Source organism: Rana temporaria, chromosome 9 (assembly GCF_905171775.1).
Source record: "Rana temporaria chromosome 9, aRanTem1.1, whole genome shotgun sequence".
Classification (NCBI taxonomy): Eukaryota; Metazoa; Chordata; class Amphibia; order Anura; family Ranidae; genus Rana; species Rana temporaria.
The window spans coordinates 158,613,052-158,637,098 of NC_053497.1; the positions used below are offsets into that span (position 1 = coordinate 158,613,052).

The 24,047-nt window shown below is 46.1% G+C and overlaps 1 protein-coding gene across 1 annotated transcript in view; it reads left to right on the plus strand.

The window, feature by feature from the left end:
- Positions 1-24,047, plus strand: part of OLFML2A (olfactomedin like 2A) — an 858,109-nt gene that overhangs the window by 755,921 nt on the left and 78,141 nt on the right. Inside the window, exon 7 of the mRNA XM_040324870.1 lies at positions 15,745-15,930. Coding sequence (XP_040180804.1) covers positions 15,745-15,930 — 186 coding nt within the window. The remainder of the gene's footprint in view (positions 1-15,744; positions 15,931-24,047) is intronic.

Sequence of the window (24,047 nt, forward strand, 5' to 3'; positions counted from 1 at the left end):
TGCGCCAAACTGTTATCCGCCTCAGGCCCAGCCACCACTGCATTTACCCAGTGCGCTGTTAGGGAGATATAACGTCCCTGACCGTGCTTACTGGTCCACGTATCCGTAGTTAGGTGGACCTTGGCACAGATGGCGTTGCGCAGTGCACACCTGATTTTGTCACCCACTTGGTTGTGCAGGGAAGGGATGGCTCGCCTGGAAAAGTAGTGGCGACTGGGCACGACATACTGTGGGACAGCCAATGCCATCAGGATTTTAAAACTCTGCGTCTCCACCAGACAGAATGACAGCATTTCAAAGGCCAGTAATTTTGAAATGCTGGCATTCAGGGCCAGGGATCGCGGGTGGGTAGGGGGTACTTCCTCTTCCGCTCCAGTGTTTGGGAGATAGAGAGCTGAATGCTTCCATGGGACATTGCAGAGATGTTTGGGGACCCAGGTGGTAGTGTTGCTTGCCGGTACTCTAATTGAGGGGTGGCAGGTGGCACTGTCACTACAGAGGTGGATGAAGAGGCCGAGAGGCCCGAGACTGATGCAGAAGAGGAAGCAGGAGGAGCCAGAGACCTTTCTTGGTTTTTGAGGTATCCACTCCACTGCAGCTCGTGCTTTGCACTTAGATGCCTGGTCATGCAGGTTGTGCTCAGGTTGAGAACGTTTATGCCTCGCTTCAGGCTCTGATTGTATGAAGAACTGCCACGCTAGGGAACTCCTTGGACCTGGCTTTGCTGTACTTGGTCCCTTGCTGCATTGGGCAGTAGCAGGCGTACTGTCTAGGGGACAGACGCTCTGCTTTGGCACCCTGCTCTCTCTTCTGCTGTGCTAGTGGCTCTGTGCGACCACCGCCTCTTCCTCCGAACTACATGGGTCACCTGCATGAGGTTGATTCCATGTCGGGTCGAGGACCTCATCGTCCTCCACATCATCTTCCACCCAGTCTTCACCACTGCCCTCCTTGTCGGTCTGCACAATTGCAAAAGCACCAGCAGTTGGCAACTGTGTTTCATCATCATCCAAGACGTGCTGTGATGGTCCCCCCATTTACTCATCTTGAAATATAAGTGGTTGGGCATCGGTGCACTAAATCTCTTCCACTTTTGGGGCTGGGCTAGGTGGATGGCCCTGGGAACACATGCTAACAGACTCATCAAAAAGAAGAAGAGACTGCTGCATGATTTGGGGCTCAGACTGCTTGGCTGATTTGCAAGGGGGTGAGGTGAAAGACTGATGGTGGACATCAGCTGCAGGTGCCAACTCTGAACTTTCAGCACAAGACTGATTGGAAAACAAGGAACTGGAGGCACTGTCAGCAACCCAATCTACTACCGCCTGTTCTGCTCCTGGCCTCAACATTCGTAGAGCTGGATTAGGCCCAACCAAATACCGCTGCAGGCTCTGTCGGCTACTTGGACCTGAGAAATGTGTTTCACTTGTGCGTGTAGCTGGCACAGATCGACCTCGTCCTCTCCCTGTAACAGGAGCTCCACCAGCAGCACCACGACCGCGGCCACGTCCCTTATTTGACGTTTTCCTCATATTTCTCAAAATATGGATTTAAATATTTAAATACAACAATAGTGTAATATGGTGAAATAGGCAGAGATTCTCCTATACATTTCTCTTCCTATAGCAAGAAGCAGGAACCTAGCCCTAAACAATGTATTGCACAGACAGTATCTCACAGGGGACAGGTAGAGTGCTGGTGAAATTTGCAGAGATTCACCTATATATTTCTCTACCTATAGCAAGAAGCAGGAACCTAGCCCTAAACAATGTACTGCACTGACAGTATATCACAGGGGACAGGTAGAGTGCTGGTGAAATAGGCAGAGATTCACATATATATTTCTCTACCTATAGCAAGAAGCAGGAACCTAGCCCTAAACAATGTACTGCACAGACAGTATATCACAGGGGACAGGTAGAGTGCTGGTGAAATAGGCAGAGATTCACCTATATATTTATCTACCTAAAGCAAGAAGCAAGAACCTAGCCCTAAACAATGTACTGCACAGACAGTATATCACAGGGGACAGGTGGAGTGCTGGTAAAATAGGCAGAGATTCACCTATATATTTCTCTACCTATAGCAAGAATCAGGAACCTAGCCCTAAACAATGTACTGCACAGACAGTATATCACAGGGGACAGGTGGAGTGCTGGTGAAATAGGCAGAGATTCAACTATATATTTTTCTACCTATAGCAAGATGCAGGAACCTAGCCCTAAACAATGTACTGCACAGACAGTATATCACAGGGGACAGGTGGAGTGCTGGTGAAATATGCAGAGTCACCTATAGATTGCTGTCCCTATAGCAAATAGCTGGAACCTCTCCCTCAACTATGTACTGGACACACACAGTATATCACAGGTGGTGGCAGGTGCAGTGCTGGTGAAATATACAGAGAGTCACCTATAGATTGCTGTCCCTATAGCAAATAGCTGGAACCTCTCCCTCAACTATGTACTGGACACACACACAGTATATCACAGGTGGTGACAGGTGCAGTGCTGTTGAAATATACAGAGTCACCTATAGATTGCTGTCCCTATAGGAAATATCTGGAACCTCTCCCTCAACTATGTACTGGACACACACAGTATATCACAGGTGCACAGGTGGTGACAGGTGCAGTGATGTTGAAATAAACAGAGTCACCTATAGATTGCTGTCCCTATAGGAAATATATGGAACCTCTCCCTCAACTATGTACTGGACACACACAGTATATCACAGGTGCACAGGTGGTGACAGGTGCAGTGCTGTTGAAATATACAGAGTTACCTATAGATTGCTGTCTTTATAGGAAATATCTGTAACCTCTCCCTCAACTATGTACTGGACACACACAGTATATCACAGGTGCACAGGTGGTGACAGGTGCAGTGCTGTTGAAATATACAGAATCACCTATAGATTGCCGTCCCTATAGGAAATATCTGGAACCTCTCCCTCAACTATGTACTGGACACACACAGTATATCACAGGTGCACAGGTGGTGACAGGTGCAGTGCTGTTGAAATATACAGAGTCACCTATAGATTGCTGTCCCTATAGGAAATATCTGGAACCTCTCCCTCAACTATGTACTGGACACACAAAGTATATCACAGGCGCACAGGTGGTGACAGGTGCAGTGCTGTTGAAATATACAGAGTCACCTATAGATTGCTGTCCCTATAGGAAATATCTGGAACCTCTCCCTCAACTATGTACTGGACACACAAAGTATATCACAGGTGCACAGGTGGTGACAGGTGCAGTGCTGTTGAAATATACAGAGTCACCTATAGATTGCTGTCCCTATAGGAAATATCTGGAACCTCTCCCTCAACTATGTACTGGACACACACAGTATATCACAGGTGCACAGGTGGTGACAGGTGCAGTGCTGTTGAAATTTACAGAGTCACCTATAGATTGCTGTCCCTATAGGAAATATCTGGAACCTCTCCCTCAACTATGTACTGGACACACACAGTATATCACAGGTGCACAGGTGGTGACAGGTGCAGTGCTGTTGAAATATACAGAGTCACCTATAGATTGCTGTCCCTATAGGAAATATCTGGAACCTCTCCCTCAACTATGTACTGAACACACACAGTATATCACAGGTGCACAGGTGGTGACAGGTGCAGTGCTGTTGAAATTTACAGAGTCACCTATAGATTTATGTCCCTATAGGAAATATCTGGAACCTCTCCCTCAACTATGTACTGGACACACACAGTATATCACAGGTGCACAGGTGGTGACAGGTGCAGTGCTGTTGAAATATACAGAGTCACCTATAGATTGCTGTCCCTATAGCTGAACAAAATTCCTAAACTATATGAAGCAAATGTCACAGAAATAAAGAGTGCTTGTTTAGATTTCTGAAGCAGGATACACCTCTCTGACACTGTCCCTCAATAAACAGCAACCTGTCCTTATAGCAAATAGCTGAACAAAATTCCTAAACTATATGAAGCAGATGTCACAGTAATAAAGAGTGCTTGTTTAGATTTCTGAAGCAGGATACACCTCTCTGACACTGTCCCTCAATAAACAGCAACCTGTCCCTATAGCAAATAGCTGAACAAAATTCCTAAACTATATGAAGCAGATGTCACAGAAATAAAGAGTGCTTGTTTAGATTTCTGAAGCAGGATACACCTCTCTGACACTGTCCCTCAATAAACAGGAGCCTGTCCCTACCATAGCTACAGCAGAGTGACGAGCCATAAACCATAAGATGATGCAGATCTCATAGAAATAAAGAGCGCTTGTGTAGATTTCTGAAGCAGTATACACCTCTCTGACACTGTCCCACAACCAGAAGCAGCCTCTCCCTACACTAGCTAATGCAGAGTGACGACCTGTGCTGTGTGCCTCTATCTAATATAGAGGCTGGTCACATGCTGGGTAACATGCTGCACTGGCCAATCACAGCCATGCCATTAGTAGGCATGGCTGTGATGGCTTCCTTTACTAGTATAACAAATGGCGATTGGCTGCCGTGCAGCGCGCCATAAAATAGCCGAACTCCGAGCCCGAACCCAAACTTTTTCGAATTATTCGGGTTCGGGAGCAAAAAAAAAACAAAGTCCGTACCGAACCCGAACTTTACAGTTCGGGTTCGCTCAACCCTATTCCTAATCTGTCAGGCAACTGCCTGTGCTAGATGCAGTGTTCTCACGTGTTGTATTGCCCGTGTGCTTAGTGAAACTAAACCCACTTGGTGGATAGTGCAAGTGTGCTGCTCATTCATTTGCAACTAAACCAACTTGGTGCATAGTGCTAGTGTGCTGCTCATTACTTTGCACCTTAACCCACTTGGTGCATAGTGCTAGTGTGCTGCTCGTTACCTTGCACCTAAACCCACTTGGTGCATAGTGCTAGTGTGCTGCTCATTACTTTGCATCTAAACCCACTTGGTGGATAGTGCTAGTGTGCTGCTCATTACCTTGCACCTAAACCCACTTGGTACATAGTGCTAGTGTGCTGCTCGCTACCTTGCACCTAAACCCACTTGGTGCATAGTGCTAGTGTGCTGCTTATTACTTTGCAACTAAACCCACTTGGTGTGTACTGCACGTGTCCTCTGCAGTTTGCACCTAAAGCTACAAGGTGTGTGTACTGACTTTGTCCTCTGCAGGCCATTATAATGTCTGGAAGGACAACAAAGAGAGGTAGAGAGTCGCAAGGGCAAGCAGGCTCTGCATCTAGAGGCAACAGTGCTGGTGGTGGACACGGTGCATCCTCTTCAGCATGTGACCGTTGGACACGCTCATCCTTCTTTTCGGGAGCTGGCCATGTTGAGCCTCAACATGCAGACAAATTGGTAGAGTGGATTACCAAGCCGTCCTCATCCTCTCTCACCCAAGCTGAGCTCACTTTGTCTGGCAAAGCAGCTGCCAAGGCGTCCTCTTCCCTCTGCACAATGGCATCACTTACTCCTTCCCTAGTCCCACCATGTCCTCCTGAGGAGTCCCCCGAACTGTTTCAACACAGTGTTGGGTACATGCTGCATGAAGATGCGCAGCGTTTTGAAGGCTCCGATGATGGAACACAGATAGAAAAAGGCAGTAATGTGAGCCCAGAGAGAGGGGGTGCCCGAGAGGGACAGCAATCTGGCAGTCATGTTCCCCCAGCTGCAGCATACTGCCAGGTTTTCGACAGTGATGAGGAGGGAGGGGATGATGAGGTCACTGACTCTACGTGGGTGCCTGATAGGAGAGAGGAGGAGGCACAGGCACATCTCCAAAGAGGCAGGATGCCCTCCAGGGGCCAGCTTAAGGGCAGCACACTAACCACATTACATCGCAGAGCTACGCCTGTGCAGGGCGCTGCTGTGTCTCAGCGTTACTGCAAAAGTTCTTTGGTGTGGGCCTTTTTTGAGACATGTGCATCAGATCGCACCGTTGCTATTTGCAACATATGTCTCAAGCATATCTCGTGTGGCTAAAACATCACCCGCTTGGGCACCACATGCTTGACCAGACATATGTCGACCTGCCATGCAGTTCGTTGGCAAGCATACCTAAAAGACCCACACCAAAGAACAAAGCGGACCTCCCCTTGCCCCTCATTAGCTGGGATCTCCAACCCCACAAGACCCTCAGTCCTCTCTGAAGCCTGCACTGATAGGACTGAAGGTGTAGAATTAGGTGTGTCACAACCTAGTAGTACATGCGGGCAATTTCCCTGCCCCAGCTGCTGCAGCATCAAAAAAAGTACTCTCCCAGCCATCCACATGCCAGCGGTTGAATGCTAGCTTAGCAAAATTGCTAGCACTTCAACGGCTGCCTTTACAGTTGGTAGATTCTGCCCCCTTCCGTGAGTTTGTGGAATGTACGGTACCTCAGTGGCAAGTTCCCAAATGCCACTTTTTCTCACGGAAGGCGATTCCGGCTCTCTACCGCCATGTGGAAGGCAATGTACATGCCCCGCTGGACAGGGCGGTCAGTGGTAAGGTGCATATTACTGCTGACTCATGGTCCAGCAGGCATGGACAGGGACGTTACCTTTCTTTCATGGCGCATTGGGTGACTCTGCTAGCAGCTGGGAAGGACACAGGGCAAGGTACAGTAGTGTTGGAGGTTGTTCCGCCACCACGCCTCCAAACCACTACTACTGGTTGTGACACACCTCTCTCCTCCACCCCCTCCTCTTCTTCTTCCTCTGTGGCCTCTTCCTGTGCTAATAACCAGCCGTGCTCCGTAGGCGTACAAGGGGCTACGCAGGAATGCAGGCAAAGAGATGCCATGCGGTGCTAGAGCTGATGTGCTTGGGAGACAGGAGCCACACTGAGGCAGAGGTTCTGTCAGCTCTGCAGGGGCAGGCTCAGAGGTGGTTGACGCCACGCCAGCTTAAGCCAGGAATGGTGGTTAGCGACAATGGCACCAACCTCCTCTGCCCTGCGACAGGGACAACTGACCCATGTGCCCTGTTTTACTCATAAATTTGTTCTGAATTTGGTGGTTCAGCGGTTCTTGGGCAGGTACCCGGGCTTACAGGATGTCCTGAAGCAGGCCAGGAAAGTCTGTGTGCATTTCCGAATGTCATATAATGCCACTGCTCGGCTGACAGACCTCCAAAGGGAATACAACCTGCCCAAGAACCGCCTAATCTGTGACCTGCCCACCAGATGGAAATTTACATTGGCCATGCTGCAGCAGCTGCACACGCAGCAGAGGGCCATCAATGAGTACTTGTGCCAATATGGCAGCAGAACTGGGTCAGGGGAGCTTGTTTTTTTTTTCCCCATGCGTGTGGGCATGCGAGTGGGCCTTGATCAGGAATGCATGCGCTGTCCTGTCACCATTTGAGGAGGCCACAAGGATGGTGAGCAGTGACAGTGCATGCATCAGTGAGACTGTCCCTCTTATTCAAATGGTGGAGCACACGCTACGTGGAATAATGGACAGGGCCCTTGAGGCAGAACAGAGGGAGGAAGAGGAGGACTTCCTTACCTCTCAACGCCCCCTTTATCCAGACAGTGGTCCTGCATGCCCACCTAGCACACAGGAAGAGGACGAGGAGGACGAGGTGGAGGAGGAAGAGGATTGTATCAGCAGCATGGAGGTGGAGCCTAGCACTCAGCAGCAGCAGTCTTCAAGGGATCACTTAGAGTCCCAAGGAACCCGTGGACTTTTATGTGGCTGGGATGAGGTGTCTGCGGATCCTGTCGTCCTCAGTGACCCAGAGGACTGTGCTCCGAATGCCTCAGCAAACCTACGCTGCATGGCCTCCCTGACCCTGCAAAGCCTGCGTAAAGATCCTCATGTTCGTGGTATCAAGGAGAGGGATCATTACTGGCTGGCAACTCTCCTTGATCCACGTTACAAGAGTAAGGTTGCGGAGCTTATCTTGCCGTCGCAGAGGGAGCAGAAGATGAAACATCTTCAGGAGGCCTTGCAGAAGGGTCTGTGCAACGCGTTCCCAGAACCTGGGGGATTACCAAATCCTGTTCCTGGACAACGTGTTGCTGAGGCTTCGGTGAGTCACAGAAGGAGCGGTGAAGAAGGTGGCCGTCTGACCGATGCGTTCAGACAAGGTATGACCGGTTGCAGCAACCATCGCCAGCGTTTGGTTTACATGGTGCGTGAATTCCTAGGGGCAAGATCAGACTTGGAAACCTTCCCCAGCGAAAATCCTCTGGCTTACTGGGTCTTGAGGATGGATCACTGGCCAGAGCTTGCACAGTACGCAATTGAGCTACTGGCTTGCCCTGCATCCAGTGTTCTTTCAGAACGCACATTCAGTGCTGCTGGAGGCTTTGTGAACGATCACAGGGTGCGCCTCTCCACCGACTCGGTCAATCGACTGACCTTCATAAAAATGAATCAGGCTACCAAGCACCTGATGCAGATGTAACTGAATATTTTTTTTGAAATGAAAGATCCCTTGGAGACTGCCTATGCTGATGCTGAGTAACTGTCCTGTTATGCTGCTGAATGAATATCCTTTTCCTCCTTACTGATCTTGCTGATAGCTAATAAGAACATTTTTGTTTCTGGGCTCCTCCACCAGTGCCTAAGGCCCAATTTTTTGGCCCCTGTTTAACAGGGGCGTCTAATAAAAAATTTTGATGCAATACTTTGCATGTGGCTCTTTGCTGCGCTCCAATTACAGTATCTGAGGGGTTGCAGTGTTGTGTTGTGCCTAAGGCCCAATTTTTCGGCCCCTGTTTAACAAGGGCGTTTAATAACAATTTTTGATGCAATACTTTGCATGTGGCTCTTTGCTGCGCTCCAATTACAGTATCTTTGAGGGGTTGCAGTGTTGTGTTGTGCCTAAGGCCCAATTTTTCTGCCCCTGTTTAACAGGGGCGTCTAATAAAATGTTTTGATGCAATACTTTGCATGTGGCTCTTTTCTGCACTCCAATTACAGTATCTGAGGGGTTGCAGTGTTGTGTTGTGCCTAAGGCCCAATTTTTCGGCCCCTGTTTAACAAGGGCGTTTACTAACAATTTTTGATGCAATACTTTGCATGTGGCTCTTTGCTGCGCTCCAATTACAGTATCTGTAAGGGGTTGCAGTGTTGTGACACCGCCACCAGTGCCTAAGGCCCAATTTTTCTGCCCCTGTTCTAGTACTTTTCTTTGTTTGATTCTTTTCTAATTTGAGTTCATTCTAGCTTTCTCCTACGTTATCATAGTGTCATGTTTATTTTCCTGTACTAAGGGCCAGATCCTCAAAAGGGTTACGCCGTCGTATCCCTGTTTCTAACTATGGAACTGATCCACAGAATCAGTTTTCCATAGTTAGGCAGAAGATCCGGCATGTGTAAGGGACTTACACTGCCGGATCTTAGGATGCAGTACCGCATCCGCCGCTGGGGGCATTTCGTGTCGAAATGCCGCCTCGGGTATGCAAATTAGCACTTACGGAGATCCACAAAGCTTTTCAGCTTCGTTTTTTCTCCGTAAGTTTTAGTTTGCAAACGCAAAATTAGGGCTACTTTTACAAAGTGTAAACTGTTTACACCATGTAAAAGCAGACCCTTCTGTCCAGCGACGCAATTTTTTTTTTGTTTTGAATTTTTTTTTTCAGCGTATCTTTTTTTTTTTTCGACGCAACTTTATTGACCCGTCGCAATCCACAAAGCTCGGCGTAACGTAATTTCGCACTATGCACGTCGGGAAAATAGGAAAAATATGTATTGTATCACACTTAAAATGTGTCATTTTCATTTTTTCAAAACATTTCTTAATAGAAATTGTTAATTTTTTTTTCTAAGAACTATGGGCCAGATCCTCAAAAGAGATACACCGGCGTATCTACTGATACGCCGTCGTATCCCTGTTTCTATCTTTGGAACTGATCCACAGAATCAGTTTCCAAGAGATAGACAGAAGATCCGGCATGTGTAAGGCCCCGTACACACGAGAGGATCTATCCGCTGGAATTGATCTGCGGATCAGTTCCAGTGGATAGATCCGCTGGTGTGTACATCCCAGCGGATCTTTTTCTGCGGATTTTTTTCTGCCCGACCGATTTCCAGCGGATTAAAAATTTCTTAGCATGCTAAGAAATCTATCCGCTGGAATCGGCTTCAGCGGATCGATCCGGTGGTCTGTACAGACTCACCGGATCGATCCGTCCGATTCCCTCCCTCGCATGCGTCGTAATGATTCGACGCATGCGTGGGTATCCTTATATGACAGCGTCGCGCACGTCGCCGCGTCATCATCGCGGCGACGGCGCGACACGTCATCGCGAAGGGATTTCGGCGCGGATTTCGATCCGATGGTGAGTACACTCCATCGGATCCAAATCCGGGGAAATCCTCGAGAGGATTTATCCGCGGATACGGTCCGGCGGACCGTATCCACGGATCAATCCTCTCGTCTGTACCCGGCTTAAGAGACTTACACTGCCGGATCTTAGGATGCAGTACCGCATCCGCTGCTGGGGGCATTTCGAGTCGAAATGCCGCTTCGGGTATGCAAATTAGCACTTACTGAGATCCACAAAGCTTTTCTGCTTTGTTTTTTTTCTCCGTAAGTATTAGTTTGCCTGCGTAACTTTAGGGCTGCTTTTACAAAGTGTGAACTGTTTACACCTTGTAAAAGTAGACCCTTCTTACCCGCGACGCTGTTATTTTTTTTATTTTTTTTCGCCGTATCTTTTTTTTTTCCCGACGCAACTTTTTTTACCCGGCGCGATTCACAAAACTCGGCGTAACGTAAAACCGCGCTATGCCCGTCGGGAAAATGACGCCACAAGCATGCGCAGTACGTCCGGCGCTGGAGCGCGCCGAATTTAAATGGGACTCGCCCCCATTTGAATAGGAACGCCTTGCGCCGGCGGAATTTAAGTTACACACCCGAAAATTTCTAGGTAAGTGCTTTGTGGATCGGGCACTTAGGTAGAAATTTTCCGGCAGTGTAACTTAAATGGAAAAAGATAAGTTACGGCGGCTGGCTGTGGATCTGGCCCTATATTTTTGCTTTTAAATACTTGTCTACATCAATTTTTTTATTTTTTTTAAACCCTCCCCAGAACATCAACCAGATTCTTCAGGTTTTGGTCCACCTTTCGGTTGTGGTTTGTGTCCTCTATTTCTGCCCTGCAGGACATTATCTCCCCAATGAGCACCTGGGCACTGTAGGTGTCTAAGCCGCCCCCAACAGCTCGAACACCTCCTGAAATTTGGAAAAAAACATGTATTCAAATTATGCAGGCCTACATGTATTACCTGAAGCTGTGCTGTATGACACTGACCTGATGTGGTGGCATTTTGCACTTCCTGCACATCTGGCGAGGGTGGGGCTTGGCTCTGTGTGAGGTTGGTCGGCTCCACTGCTGCAGCTTGATTGCGGCCTATGAGATTGTAAAAAAAGGGATAGATGAATCAAAAACATTAGAGGCCTGAAAGAGGAATGTCAATCATTCTTTTTAAAAAGTGTGGTATAATTGTCTGTTTTTACAATCCTTCTAAGCTTAACACAGGATTTTATCCATTACCAAAGCTGCTGCATTTCTCTATCTTTGGCCATGTTTCCTACATGGATAAACAACAAGTATACACTGGATCACCTCTGTGTGACACCCTAACTGGGTTGTTCTTGTGACAAACACTCAGTGCCGATCCTGACCTCCCTGGGGCCCGAAGCAAAATGACATGGCACATTAAAAATGAGAAGCGGGGGTGCTGACGACAGTGACATGTCACATTAAAGAAAGTTGAGAAGTGGGGGGAGGGGGTGTTTTGCTGTCGGAAATGACATCTTACATTAAATTGAGAAGCAAGGGGTGCTGACTTCTTGCCTCTTCTCCCATGCAGCCAGCGAGTTGAGAAGCAGGGTGAGGGGGCGAAAATTACTTCTTACTATAGTTTGCATAGTGAGCCTATAGGGCGGATCGGCCATGCCAACCATTGTGCTACTGAGTCCATATGTGTAATCAACTGCTGTGCTGAGCATACTCTCCTTTTACTGTATATTGACTTAAGTTGGATTATTTAAATCTAGTTAATAACACATCTACATTAAATAAAAAATTGGTCTCACATAAAATGATCATATATAGAATGAACAACAGATTATTATGCCCACAAACATGAACCTTGACACATCTATTCTTGAACTGTATATATACACAACCTGAAAGAAAAAGCACATGCCGCAAAATAATAAAAACAAATATTCAGAGTACACATGAAAATTACTTACGTCTTCTGAGGACTCTTCGAATTCTCTCCAGCTGCTCCGGCTCTCGGATTTGCAAATCAGACCATCTCTTGCGCAACTGCTCCCTGGACCTCTGCACCCCGAATTTTGCATTGATAGTCCTCCGTACCTTCTCTATGATCTGGGCCTTGAGTTTATTGGGGTTCTTGTAAGGCCCTTTTTTGCCGACGTAGTCCTCCTTTTTAAGAATAGCCACCATCTCAACCATCTCGTCAAAGCTCATGTTGGTGGCTTTGTACCTTCTGCTCCTCCTGGTGTGTGCCTGGCCTCTCTCCTGCCTGGTTGCAGCTTTCTGTCTCTCCTCCATTATGTCTTCAGACTCTTCACCGTCTTGCATCGACCGACTAAAACGGGGCGTGGCAATCACTAGAACGATCGTCATGGGCGGGGAAACGTGCGGAGCTTCTCACATGCGCAGTGTATAAAGGGATATTGCGTGAATGAGAACGTCGTTCACAGTCAGTAGAAAACGTCGGAAAAACGATCGTGCAATACGACGATACGAAACTTGATTTTTGGACTTCATGATCAGTGGATGAGTTTGTGGGTTAGATATGGAGAGAAAGCTAAGGCTTGACTGACATTAGTTTTTTTTGCTAAATTTTGACTTGCAGAAATAATGGAGGCCTTCAGAGAACAGGAGTTCTTCACAGAATTTGTTCAAAGGGGGCCCCGGATGGCAACCCCCCTTTTTTCTAGAATTGTTCTTTCCCAAAAAAATAATTTATTGAGCCAAGATCTGGCATTGTAATGGCCCCCCCCCACCCCTAAAATAATCGACATATTGTTGCCACACAGCACGTGCGCTTTGGGGGGGCCAAGCCTGTATGACCACAGGCTCACGGGCCACCACTGGAACATCAATGGCCTCATCACCAGGCACAAGTGTCATGTAGTTTGTTGAGGGTCTCTTTAGGAAATTGTGCAATATGCAACAGCAAAGTATGACATGGTTCAGATTTTACTTAACAAACCTACAGTCCTTGTCTTGTTTGCACCACCTGTATACTGCTGTTCAAAGTATATATGGCCAATGGGTCTTGTCAGGGCCGATCCTCCCTATAGGCTCACTATGCAAGCCGCTTAGGGCCACGCAAAGCTGCAAAGGGCCCCCCAAATTACTAGAGGCCCCGCCTGGTGAGAAGTCATTTTTGCCCCCTCACCCCGCTTCTAAACTCGCTGGCTGAGTCATTTCCGACAGCAGAACACCCCCTCCCCACGCTTCTCAACTTTCTTTAATGTGACATGTCACTGTCGTCAGCGCCCCCTGCTTCTCATTTTTAATGTGCCATGTCATTTTGCTTAGGGCCCCAGGGAGGTCAGGATCGGTACTGGGTCTTGTAATGACCTGGGGGGGAGTGGTGGCAGGGAAACTCATGCTATTTTTTTCGATGATTTTTATCCATATTGCAGGGACCAAACATTACATTAAAGCCACAAGCAGTATTAAATTATTTTTTTCTGAGAGTAATCTCATGTTGTGCAGGGACATTTCTAAACACGTGCCACTACTATAGACACCCAGCAGGTACAATATTTAAATTAATTTTTGTTTTGTTTTTCACTTTAAGCATCATTAACCGCCGCATGTACATATACATCGGCAAAATGGAACGGACAGGCAGAACGATGTGCCCGCACGTTGCTGCCTTTCCGCGGGTCGGGGTCCGATCGAGACCCCCCCGGTACATGTGGCGGTCGGTAAGCCTCAGGGAGCAATCCAGGATGAGGGCGCGGCTATTCGTTTCTAGCCGCCCCCTCGCGATCACTCCCCGGAGCTGAAGAACGGGGGAGAGCCGTATGTAAACACGGCTTTACCGTGCTTCACTGTGGCAGCTGCATCGATCGCGTGATCCCTTTTATAGGGAGACACGATAGATGACGTCAGACCTGCAGCCACACCCCCCTACGGTTGTAAACACACACTAGGTGAAACAGAACTCCTTCAGCGCCCCCTGTGGTTAACTCCCAAACTGCAACTGTAATTTTCACAATAAACAATGCAATTTAAATGCATTTTTTGCTATGAAAATGACAATGGTCCCAAAAATGTGTCAAAATTGTTCGAAGTGTCCGCCATAATGTCGCAGTCATGAAAAAAATCGCTGATCGCCGCCATTAATAGTAAAAAAAAAATAATAAAAATGCAATAAAACTATCCCCTATTTTGTAAACGCTATAAATGTTGCGCAAACCAATCGATAAATGCTTATTGTGATTTTTTTTACCAAAAATAGGTAGAAGAATACGTATCAGCCTAAACTGAGGAAAAAAAAATGTATATATGTTTTTGGGGGATATTTATTATAGCAAAAAGTAAAAAAGATTGAATTTTTTTCAAAATTGTCGCTCTATTTTTGTTTAGAGCGCAAAAAATAAAAACCGCAGAGGTGATCAAATACCACCAAAAGAAAGCTCTATTTGTGGGAAAAAAAGGACGTCAAATTTGTTTGGGAGCCACGTCGCACGACCGCGCAATTGTCTGTTAAAGCGACGCAGTGCCGAACCGCAAAACCTGGCCTGGGCATTTAGCTGCCTAAAGGTCCGGGGCTTAAGTGGTTAAAATCGCTGCTCCAGAAAAAACTACAGTTTTTAAAACTTTTTTTTCCATTGATACATGTTCCCTGGGGCAAGACCCGGGTTCTCAAAGATGTTTTCCAACAATAACTTGAATATTGGGCTTTAAAATGAGCACTTTTGAATTTGAACGTTCGAGTCCCATTGACTTCAATGGGGTTCTAAGTGTTCGCACGAACGGTCGGTCTGTTCAAATGTTCTGGTGCGAACCAAACGCGGGTATGTTCGGCTCATCCCTACTCATTAGGGTCTATTTTGAAGGTGAGAGGCTAGCACACACTGGGGGGTGGATTGGAGAAGGCTATCTAAAGGCTATCATACTTAGGCCCAGATTCTCAGTGGAGATACGACGGCGTATCTCTGCGTTGTGCCGTTGTATCTATGCGCCTGATTCTTAGAATCAGTTACGCATAGATATCTGTTAGATTCGACAGGCGTAAGTCTCTTACACCGTCAGATCGTAACTGCATTTTTACGCTGGCCGCTAGGGGCGTGTATGCTGATTTACGCGTTGAAATATGTAAATCAGCTAGATACGCGAATTCCCGAACGTACGCCCGGCCGACGCAGCTGGGACTTTGGGTGCACTTTATTTTGGATTATTCATATATATATATATATATATATACTGTATATATATATATGTTAGTTGGCTAACTTTAGATGTTGCTGGAGTACACCTTTTGCACATTGTCGTTGGATTGTACTGTTTGCACATTTGGAATAGATATATATTAATTCATATCTGTATTATATTAGCACTTTAAAATAGTATTTAGCGCTGCTTCACTATATTATTTACACACTCACTGGTGCTGGCAACACTACAGAAGCCCAGCAGCTTTATACACATTTTTTTGCGTTAAGCACTATATTACTCTGATCGTTTACACTTTTAGTAGCACATTAGTACCTCACTGAATGTTTTATGTGATCGGTAGTTTAGAATTGTATAGTCTTACCATAAAACTCTTTTCTTTCAGTCAGGGAAGGCGCATGTGAGAGCACCATTGCTTCAGTTGAGGCACCAAAAAAGCATCACAGTTACGGCCGCAATGAAGGTGCCTGGATGAAAGACCCTGCAGCAAAGGATGACAGAATCTACATCACCAATTATTACTATGGCAATAATCTAGTGGAGTTTAGAAACCTAGACAATTTTAAACAAGGTATGACATTTTTTATTTTAATATCATGGAGGGAGGGGGGTTGGTATCAGTTAGACATACTTTGTAATTGGAGCAAATTTTCCTGTCCTGTTAAATCATGTAAATTGCCTGCTCTTAGGTATTGAGTTGGTCGATGTTATGCAATTATGCAATTTAGAAGTAAACACATTCTACTTGCATTCACAGTCTATAAAATATACGTATGAAATACAGTATAAAATGTATTTAAAGCAGACCTCCGTCATTTTTTAAACTTTCCATCTATTAAATCCTCTGCCCTTGTTGTTTTAACTTTGGATAGTAAAAAAAAAGTTCTGCCAGTAAATACCTTATACAGCCTAGGCTTATAACATCATGCACAGCTCTCTCTCTCACCCCTGATCTCTCCCAATGCCAGTCTTTTGTTCCAACCCTCTCAGACTCTCTCTTTTACCCTCCTCTCTAGCATCCTTTCAGCATATCTCAATGATTGCCTGTACATCAACCAATCCTTCCATGTCCTTACGAAACCTTCTTCTCCTATTTCGCCGCTAAACCTTAAGGCCCCATACACACGAGAGGATTTATCCGCGAATACGGTCCAGCGGACCGTTTCCGCGGATAAATCCTCTCGAGGATTTCAGCGGATTTCCATGCGATGGAGTGTACTCACCATCGCATTGAAATCCGCGCCGAAATCCTCTGGCGATGACGTGTCGCGCCGTCGCCGCGATTATGACGCGGCGACGTGCGCGACGCTGTCATATAAGGAATACCACGCATGCGTCGAATCATTACGACGCATGCGGGGGATCCCTTCGGACGGATGGATCCGGTGAGTCTATACAGACCAGCGGATCCATCCGTTGGGATGGATTCCAGCAGATAGATTTGTTTAGCATGTCAGCAAATATTTGATCTGCTGGAATCCATCCCAGGGGAGAAATATCCGCGGAAACAGATCCGCTGGAGTGTACACACCATAGGATCTATCCGCTGAAACCCATTCGCTGGGATTTTTCAGCGGATGGATTCTATCGTGTGTATGGGGCCTAAGGCCCCATACTCACGACCAAACATGTCTGCTGAAACTGGCCCGCAGGCCAGTTTCAGCAGACATGTTTGGTCGTGTGTGGGCGCGAGCGGGCCGAATTCCAGCAAACATTTGCCCGCCGGGCCTTTTCCCAGCAGACAAATATTCCTGGACTTGTTTTAAAACAGCCCGCTGGAATTCAGCCCGCTCGGACATGTACGGTCGTCAGTACAGACCTACCGTACATGTCCAGGCGCCCGCCGTCCCTCGCATGCGTCGAATGACTTCGACGCATGCGTGGAAGCATTTTAAAGGCGGGCCGCCCACGTCGCCGCGTCATTGTCGCGGCGACACCGCGTCATCGACGCGGCGACACCGCGGACACGCCCCGCGTATTGTTTACGCGCGGACTTCTGTACGATGGTGTGTACAACCATCGTACAGAAGCCCTCTGGCAGACATGTATGGTGAAAACGGTCCGACGGACCGCTTTCACCATACATGTTTGTCCGTGTGTACCCGGCCTAAGAGTTCCATATTGTAAATTTTGTTGATTTGACCAACTTCTCATCGAAGGCCTCTCCATATCTTTCCACTAGACACTTCTCTTATACTGTTTAATGGTCATACTAACCCCATGGAACAGACAAACCCATGGGTCCTCAAGTATTTTAATGCCAGTAATTCCTTCTATTGTTAATACTTCTTTCCAATATGTTTTTATTTTGGGGCATGTCCACCATATATGGAACATATTTCCAGTTTTCACCCATCCCCTCCATCATAAGTTGGAGGCGTCCTCTTGATACCAGTGTAATTTATCAGGTGTTATATACCAGCATGCTAGACACTTATAGTTCATTGCTGTTGTACTACAATCTGGTGATATAGCATGTGTCAACTGTAATATTTTACCGACATCTATTTTATTATCCCCTATTCCCATCTCTTCCTCCCGTTTTTTTTTTAAAAATGGGGGGGCCCGATATCTTTAGTCCAGTCAAAATTCTATATATATCTTTGAGATCCCTCTCCTTCCGTATGAAGCTGAACACAGAGGGGCAGATCCACAGAGATCTGCACCCGCGCAGCGTATTAGAGATACGCTACGTCGCCGTACCTTACCTGGCTTTAGTTCGAATCCTTAAAGATTTTGCGCCGTAAGTGACGGCATCGTAGTCTATCTCTGACGGCGGAATTCAAATCGGCGATTAGGGGGCGTGTTTCATTTAAATGAAGCGCGTCCCCGCACCGAATGAACTGCGCATGCCCCGTCCCCAAATTTCCCGCCGTGCATTGCGCTAAATGACGTCACAAGGACGTCATATTTTTTAACATAGACGTGAATTACGTCCATCCCGATTCACGGACGACTTATGCAAAAAAAAAAAAAATTGAAATAAACGCGGGAACGACGGCCATACTTAACATGGCAAGTCTAACTATACGCTGCAAAACACCAGCTTTAACTATACGCCGGAAAAAGCCGACTAGAGATGACGTAAGAGAATGCGACGGCCACGCGTACGTTCGTGGATCGTCGGAAATAGCTAATTTGCATACTCGACGCGGAAAACGACGAGAACTCCACCCAGCGGACGACGAAGTATTGCATCTAAGATCCGAAGGCGTACGAAGCCATACGCCTGTCGGATCTAACCCAGATGCCGTTGTATCTTGGTTTGAGGATTCAAACCAAAGATACGACGCAGGAAATTTGAAAGTACGCCGGCGTATCAGTAGATACGCCGGCGTACTCGCTCTGTGGATCTGCCCCAGCATCTCTAATGGAAGCAGGCAGCCCTTAGACCTAATCGTTTGGGGTAGGGACTCCACAAAGTGTTTTTAACTGTGCATACCTCCACCTATTTACTGCCATTATCTCTTTTTTATTAGTCAATTCATGAAAAGTGCATATTTTACCACCCACTGTGATATCTTTTAATTGTGCATCTTTTTGCATGATTCAATTCCCAAACAGACTCTTTATCCCAGGAACAAAATAATGAGTGTCGCAAAGTGTTAACAAAGGGGAATTGAATTCCCATTTTTCACTTATGTGCACCATGTCCCACATTGCCATTGCTATTACATGTGATCGTGTGAGTGTGCTTGTCTAAATCTCGTATATGTGTTGGGATTAGGGATGAGCCGAACATACCCGGGTTCGCTTCGCACCAGAACGTTCGAACAGACCGACCGTTCGCGCGAACATTTAGAACCCCAATTGAAGTCTATAGGACTCGAACGTTCGAATTCAAAAGTGCTAATTTTAAAGCCCAATATGCAAGTTATTGATGGAAAACGTCTTTGAGAACCCAGTTCTTGCCCCAGAGAACATGTATCAATGGAAAAAAAAGTTGTAATAACTGTAGATTTTTCTTGAGCAGCGATTTTAATGATGCTTAAAGTGAAAAAAAATATTCCTTTAACCACTTGAGCCCCGGTTCATTGTAAAATGACGGCTTAACGGTGGCTCTGAAAATCCAACAGGACGTCTATTGACGTCCTGGATTCCTCCGGCCACTGGGGGCGCGCGAGCGCTCCGGCGGCGCGCGCGTCCCCACGAGATGCCGATGCGCGTGCCTGGCGGTCGCGATGTTCGATCGGTAATGACAGAGCAGGAACGTGGAGCTCTGTGTGTAAACAAAGAGCTCCGCGTCCTGTCAGGGGAGAGAGGAGACCGATCTGTGTCTCTTGTACATAGGGACACAGCATCGGTCACCTCCCCCAGTCACCCCCCTCCCCCCACAGTTAGAACACAGTACAGGTACACATTTAACCCCTTCCTCACCCCCTAGTGTTAACCCCTTCAATGCCAGTCACATTTATACAGTAATTAGTGCATATTTATAGCACTGATCGCTGTATAAATGTGAATGGCGCCAAAAATGTGTCAAAAGTGTCCGATGTGTCCGCAATAATGTCGCAGTCCGAATAAAAAAATCGCAGATCGCCACCATTACTAGTAAAAAAAAAAAAAAAAAAAAATAATAATATTAATAATAATTCTGTCCCATATTTTGTAAGCGCTTATTGCGATTTTTTTTTTACCAAAAATATGTAGAAGATTATGTATCGACCTAAATGGAGAATTTTTTTTTTTTGGAAAAAAAAATTGGGCTATTTATTATAGCATCAAGTAAAAAATATTGAATTTTTTTTCAAAATTGTTGCTTTTTTTTGTTTATAGCGCAAAAAATAAAAACCACAGAGGTGATCAAATACCACCAAAAGAAAGCTCTACTTGTGGGGAAAAAGGACGTCAATTTTGTTTGGGAGCCATGTCGCATGACCGCGCAATTGTCAGTTAAAGCGACGCAGTGCCGGAAGCTGAAATTTCACCTGGGCAGGAGGGGGGTATATGTGCCCGGTAAGCAAGTGGTTAAATATGGTACCTGCTGGGTGTCTATAGTAGTGTCACGTGTTTAGAAATGTCCCTGCACAACATGAGATTACTCTCAGAAAAAAGGAATTTAATACTGCCTGCGGCTTTAATGTAATGCTTGGTCCCTGCAATGTGGATAAAAATCATTGAAAAAAATAGCATGAGTTTCCCCGTCACCACTCCCCCCAGGTCATTACACAAGACCCAGTGCCGATCCTGACCTCCCTGGGGCCCTAAGCAAAATGTCATGGCACGTTAAAAATGAGAAGCGGGGGGGGGGGGGGCCTGACGACAGTGACATGTCACATTAAAGAAAGTTGGGAGAGGGGGGGCCTACTGTCGGAAATGACTCAGTCAGTGAGTTTAGAAGCGGGGTGAGGGGGCGAAAATGAATTCTCACCAGGCGGGGCCTCTAGTACTTTGGGGGGTTTGCGGGGCCCTAAGCGGCTTGCATAGTGAGCCTATAGTGAGGATCGGCCCTGACAAGACCTTTTGGCCCTATATACTTTGAACAGCAGTATACAGGCGTTGCAAACAAGGACTGTAGGTTTCTTAAGTAGAATCAGAACCATGTCATACTTTGCTCCTGCATATTGCACAATTTTCTAAAGAGACCCTCAACAAACTACATGACACTTGTGCCTGATGAGGCCACTGATGTTCCAGTGGTGGTGGCCCGTGAGACTGTCCATACAGGCTTGGCCCCCCAAAGTGCACGTGCTGTGTGGCAACAATATGTCGATTATTGTAGGGGTGGGGGGGGCCATTACAATGCCAGATCTTGGCTCAATAAATTATTTATTTGGGAAATAAAAATTCTAGAGAAAAGGGGGGTTCCCATCCGGGGCCTCCTTTGAACAAATTCTGTGAAGAACTCCTGTTCTCTGAAGGCCTCCATTATTTCTGCAAGTCAAAATTTAGCAAAAAAAAATTATGTCAGTCAAGACTTAGCTTTCTCCCCATATCTAACCCACAAACTCATCCACTGATCATAAAGTCCAAAAATCAAGTTTCGTATCGTCGTATTGCACGATCGTTTTTCCGACGTTTTATACCCACTGTGAACAACGTTCTCATTCACGCAATATCCCTTTATACACTGCGCATGTGAGAAGCTCCACACATTTCCACACCCATGACGATCGTTCTAGTGATTGACACGCCCCTTTTCAGTCGGTCAATGCAAGAGTCTGAAGAAATGATGGAGGGGAGACAGCAAGCTGCAACCAGGCAGAAGAGAGGCCAGGCACACACCAGGAGGAGCAGGAGGTACAAAGCCACCAACATGAGCTTCGAAGAGATGGTAGAGATGGTGGCTGTTCTTAAAAAGGAGGACTACGACGGCAAAAAAGGGCCTTACAAGAACCCCAATAAAGTGAAAGGCCCAGATCATAGAGAAGGTGTGGAGGACTCTCCATGCAAAATTCGGGGTGCAGAGGTCCAGGGAGCAGTTGCGCAAGCAATGGTCTGATTTGAAAATCAGAGAGCCGGACCAGATGGAGAGAATTAGAAGAGCTCTCAGAAGACGTAAGTAATTTTAATGTGTACTCTGAATATTTGTTTTTATTATTTTGCGTCATGTGGTTTTTCTTTCAGGTTGTGTATATAGACAGTCCAAGAATAGATGTTTCAAGGTTCATGTTTGTGGGCATAATAATTGGTTGTTCATTGTATTTAAGATCTTTTTATGTGAGACCAATTTTTTATTTAATGTAGATGTGTTATTAACTAGATTTAAATAATCCAACTTAAGTCAATATACAGTAAAAGGAGAGTATGCTCAGCACAGCAGTTGATTACACATATGGACTCAGTAGCACAATGGTTGGCATGGCCGATCCGCCCTATAGGCTCGCTATGCAAGCCGCTTAGGGCCCCGCCAAGCTGCGAAGCGCCCCCCAAATAACTAGAGGCCCCGCCTAGTAAGAAGTCATTTTTGCCCCCTCACCCTGCTTCTCAACTCGCTGACTGCATGGGAGAAGAGGCAAGAAGTCAGCACCCCTTGCTTCTCAATTGAATGTAAGATGTCATTTCCGACAGCAGAACACCCCCTTCCCCCACTTCTCAACTTTCTTTAATGTGACCTGTCACTGTCGTCAGCGCCCCCCGCTTCTCATTTTTAATGTGCCATGTCATTTTGCTTCGGGCCCCAGGGAGGTCAGGATCGGTGTTGGTCACAAGAACAACCTAGTTAGCGTGTCACACAGAGGTGATCCAGTGTATACTTGTTGTTTTTCCATGTAGGAAACTTGTCCACAGATAGAGAAATGCAGCAGCCTTGGTAATGGATAAAATCCAGTGTTAAGCTTAGAAGGATTGTAAAAGCAGACAATTGTACCACACTTTTTAAAAAGAATGATTGATATTCCTCTTTCAAGCCTCTAATGTTTTTAATTCATCTATCCCTTTTTTTACAATCTCATAGGCCGCAATCAAGCTGCAGAAGTGGAGCCGACCAACCCCACACAGTGCCAAGCCCCACCCTCGCCGGATGTACAGGACGTGCAAAATGCCACCACATCAGGTCAGTGTCATACAGCACAGCTTCAGGTAATACGTGTAGGCCTGCATAATATTAATACATGTTTTTTTCCCAAATTTCAGGTGTACGAGCTGTTGGTGGCGGCATAGACCTTACAGTGCCCAAGTGCTAATTGAGGGGATAATGTCCTGCAGGGCACAAATAGAGGACACAAACATCGCCCTGGAGAAGATCATAAAGAACAACAGAAAGGTGGACCAAAACCTCAAGAATATTATTGATGTTCTGGGGAGGGTTTAAAAAAAATAGCTTTAGACAAGTATTTAAAAGCAAAAATATAGTTATAAAAAAAAAATAAAAAATTCTATTAAGATATTTAAAAAAAAAAAATTACACATTTTAAGTGTGATACAATAAATATTTTTGGATACTCAACAATGTCTGGCTTCTTATTATATAAATGCTGCCTAAAAGAACAAATCTAGATTTGTGGTGTTTACATTGACAATGATGAGTATTTAGTAAAGGAAAATAAACATGATACTATGATAACGTAGGAGAAAGCTAGAATGAACTCAAATTAGAAAAGAATCAAACCAAGAAAATTACTAGAACAGGGGCAGAAAAACTGGGCCTTAGGCACTGGTGGCTGTGTCACAACACTGCAACCCCTCACCGATACTGTAATTGGAGCTCAGCAAAGAGCCACATGCAAAGTATTGCATTAAAAATTGTTATTAGATGCCCCTGTTAAACAGGGGCAGAAACATTGGGCCTTAGGCACAGCACAACACTGCAACCCCTCAGATACTGTAATTGGAGCGCAGAAAAGAGCCACATGCAAAGTATTGAATTAAAAAATGTTATTAGATGCCCCTGTTAAACAGGGGCAGAAACATTGGGCCTTAGGCACAACACAACACTGCAACCCCTCAGATACTGTAATTGAAGCGCAGAAAAGAGCCACATGCAAAGTATTGCATTAAAAAATGTTATTAGATGCCCCTGTTAAACAGGGGCAGAAACATTGGGCCTTAGGCACAACACAACACTGCAACCCCTCAGATACTGTAATTGGAGCGCAGAAAAGAGCCACATGCAAAGTATTGCATTAAAAATTGTTATTAGATGCCCCTGTTAAACAGGGGCAGAAACATTGGGCCTTAGGCACAACACAACACTGCAACCCCTCAGATACTGTAATTGGAGTGCAGAAAAAAGCCACATGCAAAGTA